General features: G+C 43.3%; 1 protein-coding gene across 2 annotated transcripts in view; it reads left to right on the top strand.

The window, feature by feature from the left end:
* The first annotated feature begins 5,405 nt into the window (after positions 1-5,405).
* UBE2E2 (ubiquitin conjugating enzyme E2 E2) overlaps positions 5,406-13,049 on the top strand; it is a 335,608-nt gene continuing 327,964 nt past the window's right edge. Inside the window, exons 1-2 of one of the 2 annotated variants that reach the window (XM_037890424.2) lie at positions 5,406-5,587; positions 11,596-11,784. In XM_037890424.2, coding sequence (XP_037746352.1) covers positions 11,609-11,784 — 176 coding nt within the window. In that variant the 5' untranslated portion in view covers positions 5,406-5,587; positions 11,596-11,608. The remainder of the gene's footprint in view (positions 5,588-11,595; positions 11,785-13,049) is intronic. The other variant, XM_043540931.1, reaches the window with a different exon arrangement.

The raw sequence follows: 13,049 nt of genomic DNA, 5'->3' as shown, positions 1-13,049 counted from the left end.
CTGTCCCTTCCCTGTTCCAACTGCTCCAATAGCTCCTATGTGGGCCAACTGCTGCATTGCAGGGGAAGGAGGAGAGAAAAATTCTTGCTCCTCTCTTTCCTGCTTCCCTGATAGGCTGTGGGAACCCAAGGAAGCACAGGATAGGAGTTTGATGGGCTCTACCTGTGCTTAAGGGAACATGTAGCAAAGGACAGTAACACTCCCACCACAGTTACCCAGGACAGACCAGGAGAGGGCAAAAGATGGAAAAACCAAGAATCAACAACCAGTTATGATTCCCTCATTCTCTACTTGGCCCTAGGCCTGGCATCTGGTTAGAGCAGCTGGTGGCTGCCCTAACTTACATAAACTGGTTATGGTCCCCAATCCTCAATAAACCAGTGGGGATAATTGGAATGTATTGAACTCCAGCCACTCCCCTTTCCCAGCCCCAGTATACCTCTGCCCACCTTCAACATCCCCATTGCACCAGGATCTGCAGGGAGAGAGTATAAGAGTTGGCTATACTGTCTTGATGCCATTGGGGACTTCCCTTTCTCTAGGGGAATCCCCAGCAGAGAATTTGTGGGTAATTTCTGTTTCCTTTACACTGCCTAAAGCAGCACAAAGGAAGAGGGCCAGAGCATACAATCTGCTTGAAATATTGATTGTTGCCCCTGACATTTTTGAAATATATTCAGCTCTCATGCTGGAAAGGTTGGACACCGATTTCTTTTGTTGTAGAAACCTTCTCCTCAACCACACATAACCTGTTTATCCCATTTCCTCCACAGGTAGATGAACTAATAGCTCTTCTGTATTTTATCCATCTTCGATCAGAAACCCAAGCTTTGATCACGTGGTTAAAGAGGTTACGAAGCCAGTAGAAAAGAACAGGAATTTGGAAAAGGACAGAAGATACTGACTTATTTTATCTACCCTCACCTCTCAATGTTTTCTTCCACCTCAGAATTAGATGGATAATGCAAAGAATGTTTCCACATTTGCAGCCACTGCATTAGAATGGCTTTAAAAATAAAGGTTTTTGCTGTAGCAGCTAGAAGAGACTATTCTTAAAATCGTGGATTCAGTTGTTAACAGTTTCGGTCTTTAACCTATCATGATATTATCCTCTGCAATTATCTTAAGTTAGGCTTTAAACTAGCAGGTAAAAACAAGCCTCCACTCTTGACACTCAGCAGTGATTTATTTCCTATCTTGAAGAAAAAGTCAGGATTTTATTAAGAATGCAGAAGCAAGTTATTACTTCCCTCCCACTCCCACCCATCCCTAATATGTTTTATCTTTATTCTTTAGAATCCTGGATAGTAAAGCACTTGAGACCTGTGAGGATCGCTGATTCCACATTGTTATTGTTCTAGTTTTTTCTTCTGGTTCCAGTTGAATGACAGTTAGTGGAAGCTGCTTCAGAGCACAGGAGAGGAGGAGCAGCTGAAGAGTCCTGATTTTATACAGGATAGGAGAAGAAAAAAGGTCTGTAGATGTTTGCATGAGACTTAAGTCTATTTTCATATTTAATGGTTTGAACAAATTGGGATAAACAAGTATAATCTAATCTTCTGGAGTTTTTTGTCATGTTTCAGAACAAATAAAGAAGACAAACTACTAATAACTTGTCTCCGTGCCCATAAAATTATTTTCCTTTTGGATGGTAGGAAAAATACTTTGCTTAAAATAGTTTTCTGTCAAGGCACAAGGAAAATAACAAGCTTGTCATTGTTCAGGATTCAACCATGACTGTTTTGATTTCGAACATGATTTTTTTTAGCAATCACAATTCATGAATTCAATTGAAAATCTAATATTATTTCTGTTTTTGCTACCGCCCTAAGATTTTTCCATGCTGGTCCACTGCACTCCACTCTATGTGCTGGCAGCTGTAATGTAAAATGAATAAGAATTTTGACCTCTGAGTTGCTGTGTCTCAGTGCTTCAGAGATCAGGATTCTTGTAAATTTCACTTTACAGTTGCCAGCATAGATAGCAGAGTTCAGCCAAGTAGCAATAAAAGCAACAGGGAATCATGGGGAAGAGACACACATTTGGGGAAAGTGTGAGGAAAAACAAATTGGAAAGAATAAGAAAAAGTAAAGTATGGGCCTGATTCTCAGTTACTCAGTTCCTACACATGATGTAGGGACAAGAGTAGGGGGTCAAAGGGACCTTTTAGTCACTCTTGCTCTCCCTTGATGAAATCCATGCTGTTCTCAACTAGGACCATGGCTGCCCCCACACACATCCAGCAGAGCTGTATCACAGATCTGAATATCAGATGCCCCCACCCAGCTGAGGGACCCAGACAAGGGGAGAGAATGCCCCTCCCCCAGCACCATCTGTATGCATTCCCTTATATTCAAATTGATCAGCATTTTCAATTTAATTAATAGATACACACTACAAGTTCCCAAAGTAATATACAGGAACTTGTAGTGTGTGTCTATTCAAATGGGCTTTATTAACAAATTAAGTACCACCACAAATCTCCCTGATCTTAATTTGAAAATGTTGTTCAGTATACAAGGCAGTATCTGGTTAGACTCCAGCCCCAGCTGGGCCTTCCTTCACAAGGTTCACTCAAGAGGTCTATTCCCTCTCTCAGCCAACCACCCCAAAGCTGGGCTTTTCCTCTTTTATCACCACCCTGCAGGCTTGATACCTTGTACAGCTGTAAGGAGGTGGGGCTGTTTGGGCCCACAGGCTCTCATTAACCCCTTCTTGTTCAATATAGGGTTATATATCCCATCCCACTCTCACTGACTTCAAGGGCATCAGGATTTCATGTCCTTTATTCTGTGGTTCTACAAGGCCCTGTTCTGCCTGTGTAGTAAATTAGATTAGCTGTAGTGTAGTACATGGGGACTGGGATTGGGCTTGATGTAGAGTCTTTACATCAACTGGGGAAATTTCCAGCACACAGGATATTCTCAGTGAATCATCAGTGCCCACTTCAAGGCACCTTTAAACTACCAGAGCAGTGTTAAAGGGCCTCAGTATGAGAACTGAAAATGAAATGCATATCTCCATGGTTAGATTTAGGAGAGCCATTCTGGTCTATTAGAAGAAAGGCAATGCCCAGGTGATTCCTGATACCACAAGATTGGCAATCCAGGCAGTGGCCTTTTACTATGATAACTTATTGTCATTTGAAGAGGGTGTGCATTACTTAAAAGGTTATTTATACCATCAGGCTCTGCTGATTGCTCTTTTACTGGCCCTGTAAGAATTTATCTAGGGCATATTGCTAATTGGCACTGCTCCTAGCTTATGTGAAGAGCTTCTCTCAATAGGTCCCTTAGTAGGAACAGAAAAAACTCAACTGTTTATATACAAAATAAGAGACAAGATAGGTGAGATATAGGGTGACCATATGTCCCATTTTGGCCAGGACAATCAGTTTTTAAGCCTTGTCCCGGCTGTCCCAACTTTTTTGGCAAAAGTGGGCATTTGTCCTGTTTGCGCTGCCAACTTGACCGGAAGGAAGGGCTCAGGCTAGCCCCACATGGTGTCCCATTTTCCCTTTGGGAAATGTGGTCACCCTAGTGAGATAATATCTTTTATTACACCAATTTTTGTTGGTGGAAGAGACAGAAGACAAGCTTTTGAGCTATACAGAGCTGTTTTCAGGTCTGGGAAAGTTAACCAGAGTGTAAAGCTAAATATAAGGTGAAACAGGTCTTTAAGCATAGGAGTTAACATGTTGCAAGGGACCATTCAGAATGACGATAATAAGAAGCAGCCTGTTCCAGTGCTTTTTTAAACATGGGTGGGAATTATATTTGAATTCCTTTCATTTCTAGGAGAAACTTTTAAATGAGCGTGATTAGGGCATGAAAACAGGTTATTTCAAAATAGTTAATCTCTCAAAGGAGAGAAAGATTGTTTATTGTGCAGTAATATACAGAAAGAATATGTAGGAAGAATGGGGAGAGTATCAAAAGACAGGTGCCAACAGCATTTCCAGTCTTTAGGTTTCTCAGCAGTGGTTCCTGAGATTTATATTTGTGATCTCCACTATTCTACATCCATCAATTAGGATAAGTACTGTAACCTGATTTACACCTAAAATAGAGATGAGCACTGAAATGTAAATGTGGAATGCTGTGAAAATTTAAAAAAAAGATTCCCCCCAAAAAGGGAGAATATGGTGATTCATCATTAAATATTTATCGTTTGTGTTTCTTCTGTGTTAATTGAAAAGGGGTTTGTATTAATAAAAAGTTTAGTGAAATATAGCTAAAAATTGATTACAGATGATGGGAAGCACATTACTATTCCATTCTTGTCCCTCACTTCTGAAACATACCACCAGTGTGAGGATGTAAGCATCCATCAGGGAGTTCTTTACTCTGGTCTTGCTCCCTGATTGGCATTTGGCTTCCCTCTCTGGCTATGTGTTTGAGGCAGAAACAGGAGTTGGACTGATGGAAGGAGGGGGTGGGCTGGCACTATAGAAGTGTGCAGCTCTCACTGGCAGGATGAGAGAAGTGAGGAGCAGAGGAGAGGGAGAAAATCAGAGTGGACAAAGAAGCAGAAGAAAGACCCTTAATCTGCATTCCCATGTGCTTTTGCTATGGTCATCCTTCTCCCTCTCCTACTTCCTCTGTCCTACTGTCCTCCTTTGTGTGCTGCACCTCTGCTTCATCTTGTTTTCATTTACACCCTGACTTCTTTGTGGGTCTGGCCTTTTATTATGTGTTTGCAAAACAACCAGCACCATGGGGCACTGATCCTGATTGGGGCCTCTGGAACTTATTACAATATGTAATAATAGAAAAAAAAGCAGAAGGGGAAATTCCAAATCTTCCTCTAGGATGATGAAACTCTCCAGAGACCACCGGTCTGACTCAGGACAGATTCTTGCCTCCTGTGCCCTCCCTCACCTTGTATTTAACCTGGAATGTACCCACCTTAGCCCTCTCAGCACCCAGCTGCCACCAGACCTAGCCCCTCCTTTCATTCATCCCGGTGGCCAGCCCAGTGATGTCCATATATAACCCCAATGCAATCACCTTAACTAAACGTAATCCCCCATGCATCTACCTCCCCTACACATAACTCCCCCCACCCCCCACACACAGCTGGGCACCCAGCTCCCCTACACATAACCCCCCCCCACAAATACACCCCCAGTTCCCCCGCACCTAACCCCCACGACACCCAGCTCCCCCACACCTAACCCCGCCCCACGGCACCCAGCTCCCCCACCGCCCACCTCTCGCACCCGATTCACTTTTCTCACCCCAGCGCTCCCACCGGTGTTTCCCTTTAACGCGCGCTCCCGCCAGACCCCTCCACCCCCGCGCCCGCTCGCTTGTCATTTTCTCCTCCCCCTCTGAGAACGTGCGCGCGGGCCCGCTCCTCCCCCGACCCGCGAGCTCCGGGCTCATTGGCTGTCGGGTGCGCGCGCGCGGCGGGGTCGGGTGCGCGCGGCGGCAGCTTCACTTCTCTTCGGGCAGCGGCGGCGGCAGCAGGAGCCGAGGGGGCAGCACGTAGCCCCCACCCCTCGCCTGGCCCGAGCCGGGCCGCCCGCCGCGCCGCGCAGCGCCCGCAGCCTGAGCCGGCACCAGCCCCAGCCCTGCGCCCGCAGGTAACGACTCCCCCCTCCCTATTTCCCCCCCCGGCACCGCCTGCCCCCATCCCCCTGCTGTCTCTGCCCCCCCCAGCCCTGCCTGCCCCCCCCGCCTCATTCCTCTAACCCCCCCTCCCCCAGCACTGCCTGCTGCCCCATCCCTCTCCCGCCGCACCCCACCCAGGGCATCGCCTGTTCCCTTGTACCCTCCTGCCCCCACACCCATCCCTTTTATCCCCAGCAATACCTGCCCCCATCACCTTACACCCCCCACATCCAGCTGCCCCCAGCACTGTCTGCCCCTCCAGCACAAAGCTCTACCCCCCCCCCCCCAACCCCCTGTCCCATTCCTCTACTCTTCTGGCACTGCCTGCCACCCCCACATCCCTCTGCCCCCCCCCCCCCACTCCATTCCTCTACTTCTCTGGCACTGCCTGCCCCCCAACCTCTGCCTGCCCCCTGCCCAGTTCCCCTATCACCACCACCTCCCTCCTAGCCCATCTCTCTACCTCCCCAACTCCACTGCTGCCCAGCACAACTTGTCCCCCTCCACCCTTGGGCTCCCCACCCCATCCCCTTTCTATAGCCCCATCTATCCTTTATGTCCTTGCCACCTCTCCTCAGCCCATCCCTCTGCCCCATCCATCCATCCCCAGGTCCCCCAACCATAGCCGCACAGATCCCTACATCCTCCCTGTCCTCTCTCTGTTCTCCCACCCTTACCATATCTCCTGCCCCATCTATCTGTCCATCCCTGTGTTCCCTGGCCAACTCTGTCTATGCATCTCCACGTCCTCTGCCCCAGCTGTATCCATCCCACAGTTCCCCAAACCCCTCATGTCCCCTCTATCACTCTACCCCATCCACCTGCCCTCTGACATCCCACCACATCTCACTGCAATAGCTCCATCTACCCCCCTGTCACCCTCTTCCCCACCATGTCTTGCTGACCTAACTCCATCAATTCCCCTTTTCCACCCACTCCTCCTGCCTCTGTTCCTCTCCCAGGGTCCTAGAAATGCCTCCTCTCCAAATCTTTCTACAATAACACCTGCATCCTCCAGCAATACCTCCTTCACTGTCCCCTACAATGCTCCCACACACAGGCAAACACCACTTTCTTTTGCCCCTCTTATCATCCCTATATCTCTACCAGTACTTCTGTATCTTTTGCTCTCCTCTCCATTGCCCTTCTATCCCCTAGAAATACCCTTCCCTCTCCATAGTACCTTGTTCTTAAACTCCCCTTATCCTCTCTTTGCACTCATGCACAAACACATAGAGGGGTCAAATAATTCCTTCCCACATTATCCCCTTATCTCCCTGTTCTCACTGTTATAACCCCTTGCCCCCAAGGAGTGGGATGGGGAGGGCCCCCCCCCCCCTCTAGAAATACATAAGGGTGGGAATTGGCAAACACAAGTATCGAATTCTACCCTATGCAACAGTCCCCTCTTCAGCAGAGAGGGATCTAAACCACCCCACTGCACGATGACAGGAGTAAATTAATCCCTTAGCTCTTTTTGCCCAACCCCCCATCTCTTCCTCATATGACCCCTATGCCTTCCTTACAAAGTCTTCTTCTATCATCCACTGTCACCTATTTCTCACCCCTAATCCTTTTCCTTCCAGCCTCTCTCTTTCCGCCTTCTCCCTACCCCTTTCCTCCTCCACACAAAGTATCTGGAAAGTGCAGGATAAATGTCATTTTGAAAAGTGCCCGTTTCAGTCTCCTGCTATCTTCTAGTACTGCATAATTATTGCACATTGTGTCTCTATGACATGTGCCTCCCCCTCCCCCTCCAGGCAGCAGGAAAATAGGCGAGGGGGGTGGGTGTGCGCGCATGTGTTTCAGTCTAGAGCTGCTGCTGCAGCAGCTTTTTATTTCTTTCTGGGTCCCTCTCTCAATCATAGACACTGGCCTGGTTGGCTAGAAATCGGACTCCTCCTGTTTTCTCTCCTGTAATGTTCTGATCTTTTCGCCCTTTATGATTTCTAATGAAGATCAAGTGAGGTGTCTGTTCCTGCTGCTGCTTTTCATGGACCCAGCAGAAAAGTTCAATTTATCTTTGCTTATAGGAATTAAGGTAGCTTTAGAAAGACTTCATCACTGGCTCTGCTGCCCTCAGGACCTATCTGCACATTGCCAGGATCTCTTTCCCTAGCTGCTACTGTTGGTTTGTTTGTGGGTGGGGGGTGGGGAAGCATGGGATAAATGGAAGAAGTAGGTTCTCTTGAACATGTTTGACTTAACATTTATAGAAGAGGTTTGATACAATGATCTCCGAAGAATCATGGTGTGTTCAGGGAAATACTTTTAATCCCCCTTCTGTGCCCTCCGTCCAGTTCTCTCAGCACAAGGGCAGCAGAGGGTTTAAATTTTGAATGTGACATAATTTAGCAGTACAGAGAATTGGACACAGTCTCTTTCTTTTCCCTTTGCATTGAGATGAGACTTGGGGATATTTGGCTTCAAGAAATATTTTGTGTGTGTGTTTGTGTAATTGCACTGAAATGTTTTCCCACAATGTCATTCCCCTGTTGATTTTTCCACTCTCTTATTGTTCGTTTTTCTTATTTTGGCCACATATTTGAAGGTCTGACTTCACAGACCCTTTTAAATATTCTTTTATCGAGGTTAAATTTAGCTTTCAATCCTTAAATAAAATATAACTTGATTTTTATTTAAATGAAATAAAAGGGAGAGTATAGAAAATATTTGCCTCTGAGAGTGAAATAAGAAAATAGCCAGACATCAAATGACAGATTTAAACATTTTTGTGTTGTAAAAGCTGGCATTACTTGTTACAATAATTATACATTATGGGCTACTGTTTCTGCATATATCTGTTGGGTAGTAACCTGAACTCATGAAGTGAGTGCAGTAGTTCTTGGATAATAGTAATATTTATAGCAGAATCTTCCACAGCAGACCTTCTGTGGACATAAGCTTCATTAAAAGATGTTGCTGATTTTTTCCCCCCCCCCCCCCCAACAGTTTAAAGTATACATATGTTGTGTGGATAATCCTCTCATTCTAAAATTAAATGTTAGTGGAAGATAAATATCCAAACTTGCAGAGCAAATAAAGAATTTCTCAAGTGTTTTAAGGCAATATAAGATTGTTTTACCTCTAAATAGAAACAGAAAATATAACTATATGTAGCTGCAAAGTTAAAATTTAATAGTTGTATGCAGTGTAGTTGTAGCAATATTGGTCCCAGGATATTGGAGAGACAAGGTGGGTGAGCTAATTTCTTTTAGCTTGTTTCTCACCAGCAGAAGTTGGTCCAATAAAAGATATCACTTTGCCCACCTTGTCTCATTTAATAATTGTAACTCAATCTGGAAACTATCAGTATATATAGTAGCTTGTGTTTATTAACTTAAAGCTTTATTTTTCTCCCTTAAGATCTGACAGCTGGGATGTAGATACCTAGAGATTAATCTGTGTAAAATGTGAAATATGGAAAAGGCAATGTTATGTCTCTGCTGTGGGAAAAATTTAAGAAATAAAAATTGTTTACTGTTAACTACAGAAGTCATAATGCATCATTTTCCATTCTTAAATGCACTAACTCTGTACAATATAATCATTTTCATAATAATAAAAAAAGCTCATACTGATTAAGGCTAATCTATTCTAGCTGCCATCATCATCAACTGTGGTTCTCTTTAAGAACTCTGAACCCCACCCCTCCAAACCTCACTGCTTTGATAAACAGTCATATAAATTAAGCAAAGGGACTTAATTCATATGAAAGTGATTAGGATTTATTCACATGAATAATCATTTGCAGTATCGGGCCCCCATTGGAGGCCATTATTTAAGCAAAGTATATAATATTTTTGATAAATTTAAGATTTTGGTAATGCTCCTAACTGCAGAAAATTTTTCTTTTCAGTAGGCAACTATCACAATTTTTCGTTCTTTGTTTGCTTTTTTTTTTTTTCTTCCAACGCCACCTCGGTGTCACTGAAGTTTTTTCTTCTTTCCACTGCCCTCTTTCCGTGTATGTATTGGGAATACTGTCTGGGTAGAAGATTTCCATCCTAATGTTCAGTTACAAACTATTAATAACTTTTAGTGGGTCATATAAGCAAATTATCGCACATTTTACGTCATATTTTTTAGAGCAGGGGTTCTCAAACTTCATTGCAGTGTAGCCCCCTTCTGACAACAGATTACTACACAAATTACTGGAGGGGGGACCGAAGTCTGAGCCTGCCCGAGCTCCACTGCCCTGCTGGTGGGGGCAAAGTTTGAGGGCTTCAGCCACAGGCGTGGGGAGGGGGCCTGTAACCTGAGCCCTGCCACTCAAGGCTAAAGCCCTCAGGTTTCGGCTCTGGGCGGTGGGGCACAGGCTTCGGCTTTGGCCCTAGCAAGTCTAATGCCAACTCTTGTGACCCCTTTAAAATGGGGTTGGAGCCACTTTGGGATCCTGACCCACAGTTTGAGAGCTGCTGTTTTAGAGTCAGAGTTTGGAATCCTGGTTTAGGCTCTTGAGAGAATATTGCAGCATATTATAATTGAGATGTACAGTTTTCTGTAACTGGTGTTCTGCGTATGGTTTCTGTATATGGCTAAAAGGATAAATGAGACACAGTTCACAGACTAAAACAATATTGAACATAAACCTCATTGTGCACTGCAGGTCAGATTCTGATGTTAATTACATCTGTACAATTCCACTGAGTTCATGTAGGTTGCACAGATGTAACTGAGCAAAAGTTGGCCCTATGTGCTATTAAAGTTGTTCTTTTAATAAAATATCACAAAGAGAACATAGTGGTGTCACTGAGGTAAAGAAGGACCTTCTAGTATTGCTTCAGGTTTCTAATAGATTCAGTCAGCAATCGTTGCCACCGCATCTGGCAATCTTAGATCTAACCTCCAAGAAAAAGCCTTATTTACAACAGTTAGAGAAGTTATAATATTAATTACAACCATTTTAATTTAAACAGTCTATAGTTGAAGAAATGCAATGATTAAAGTGAAGGAAGAAAAGAATATAGCTAAATATTACAAGTGTGAGAACTAGGCATATAAAATATACTGAGATAATAAAGGTTTCAGAGTAACAGCCATGTTAGTCTGTATTCGCAAAAAGAAAAGGAGTACTTGTGGCACCTTAGAGACTAACCAATTTATTTGAGCATGAGCTTTCGTGAGCTACAGCTCACTTCATCGCTGTAGCTCACGAAAGCTCATGCTCAAATAAATTGGTTAGTCTCTAAGGTGCCACAAGTACTCCCTTTCTTTTTGAGATAATAAAGTTAGACTTCTCGGTGACTAGTGTTCATTGACAGCTTTGTCATCTGATGTCCTCTGATCACAAACAGGCTTCAGCAGTACAGATTTCCTTGCGTTTCCCCACCAATGTGCTTACTCCCTGGTGTGGGAGTATCATCTCTAGCTATGAAAGATAGGTTAGGCTTAAAAGGACATAGAAATGGAACTTTCTCTATCAAGTGTGCCAACCAAAATGTGAATTCTATGAAGTGGAAACCCATCCACTGGGAGATGGTTAGCCTAGACTTTTTACCTGTGGGCTAATGAATAGTCTTAAAATAGTAATGACTGCCTGTTACTAACAAAAGGGGCCTGATTTGAACCAGTGTCCTAGAGGTGAAAAACGCTTCATCCCATCAACAATCCCTTGAGCTATCCACTCCATTAACCCTGGATTGATTGTCTTATTCATTTGGTTTTGTTTTCCACTTAACATTTATTCTGGGTATCTCCCTTTAGATATTTTTTTATATACGTAAAAGGGTTTTTCATATTTTGTTGTATACTTTGTAGCTGATATAAAATGACTATCTTTTGAGTTACTGTATAGACGTTTGTGGCTAGATTCTTCAATACTGCAGACTAAAATACTGCAATATAAAGAGTACAGTATTATGCAAGTAATTTCTTCACCCTGTATATCTCTAGTTAATAAAAAAAAGAGCATAGTATTGTTACTAAAGTTATCAGACATTTTAAGAAAAGACTCCTTACTTGTCTTTGTGTTTTTTAGCCCAGAGTCTAAAATGTCCACTGAAGGGCAAAGAGTTGATGATAGCCCAAGCACTAGTGGAGGAAGCTCTGATGGAGATCAACGTGAGGGTGTTCAGCAAGAGCAAGAAAGGGAGCAGGTTCAACCCAAGAAAAAGGAGGGCAAGATCTCCAGCAAAACAGCTGCTAAACTATCAACTAGTGCTAAAAGGTATCCTGCTCTTTGTAGCTTTTTTTTTGGATGGGCATCAGCCTAGTTTATTTTCTTAATGTTATTACAATATGATTGAATTTGTACATTAGTTCTTTGGTTGGGTTTGCAATGTGACCTGTATGCTGCTGCTACTTTTTAAAAAAAAAAAAAAATTTTTTTTGGCAGACTGGTTTTGTTTTCACATGGGTTTAATATTAGCTTGCATGATAGAAACTGACACTGTTTTATTCTTAGTATAACTTGGACAGTTTTTTGTATTCTTATGAAGTGTGTGTTTGTGTGTGTGTGTGAGAGAGAGAAACTTGTCAGTGTAACTTAGAGTTAATTAACCATAAACATTTCAGACAAGTCAGTAATTCAGCGTGCTAGGAGAGTACTGTAATACCTATCACTACAAAGTACTGCATTTACTTGTCCCAGATGGTCAAGTCAGAAACGATGAACAAATGTTTTCGTTTCATTACATTAAACTGTGGTATGTCTTAATTCTGTTTTTGTTTTTTTTTCCCATTCCTGAGAGGAATAGTAGATTTGGAGAATAGCTATTTAAGTGACCCCACTCTGTCACATCAGTCACTGTATCATTGGCATGCATGGATTGTGCAAAGGAAGCCTGCATTAACAGTGTAGCCCTGTCACATCAGCATTACTTCAGGCAGCAATGTTCAAAACCTATTAAAGGGAACCCAAATACAAAACAATTTTAAGAGTTTTTATATAGAACCCAAATGTGCAGACCTAACTCATGCAGAACTCTGAGCCTGATTCTTCACTAATTTACACCAGTCTAAATTAGGAGTTACTGTTGTAAAACTAGTATAAAGGAGAGGAGAATCAGGCCCCCATTGTGTTCATTTGGTGTTTCTTGTAAATATGGTGTGTAAATATTCATAGGCTGCAAATACTAGTGTGTGTACATTTTAATTCATACATTTTTACTTTACCTTGACTTGGTAGTATATAATTTATTTGTACCAGCCTCACAGACCTAAACCTCCCTACGTATCCACTCTGGTATCTTCATGAGTCACTCTCCATCCTGCCAGTGATGCCAGTATTGATCACTCATTTTGTCCACTTCCCTGTGTATCTTCAGGCTTTCATTTTATTCAAGGATAATCTTCCTTTATGTAGTCTGTGGCGCCAATGCCCACTTCCCTCCCCGTCTTTCAAATCTTTCCTCAAGGTCCGCTTCTACCATGATGCTTACAGAAGATTATCTAGCCATTATCAGTTGGCAGAGGATCAGTGGGGATTACTAA

This window comes from Chelonia mydas, chromosome 2 (assembly GCF_015237465.2).
Source record: "Chelonia mydas isolate rCheMyd1 chromosome 2, rCheMyd1.pri.v2, whole genome shotgun sequence".
NCBI lineage: Eukaryota > Metazoa > Chordata > Testudines > Cheloniidae > Chelonia > Chelonia mydas.
The sequence above is the reverse complement of the archived record's forward strand: the minus strand, read 5'-3'. Positions and strand labels throughout refer to the sequence as shown.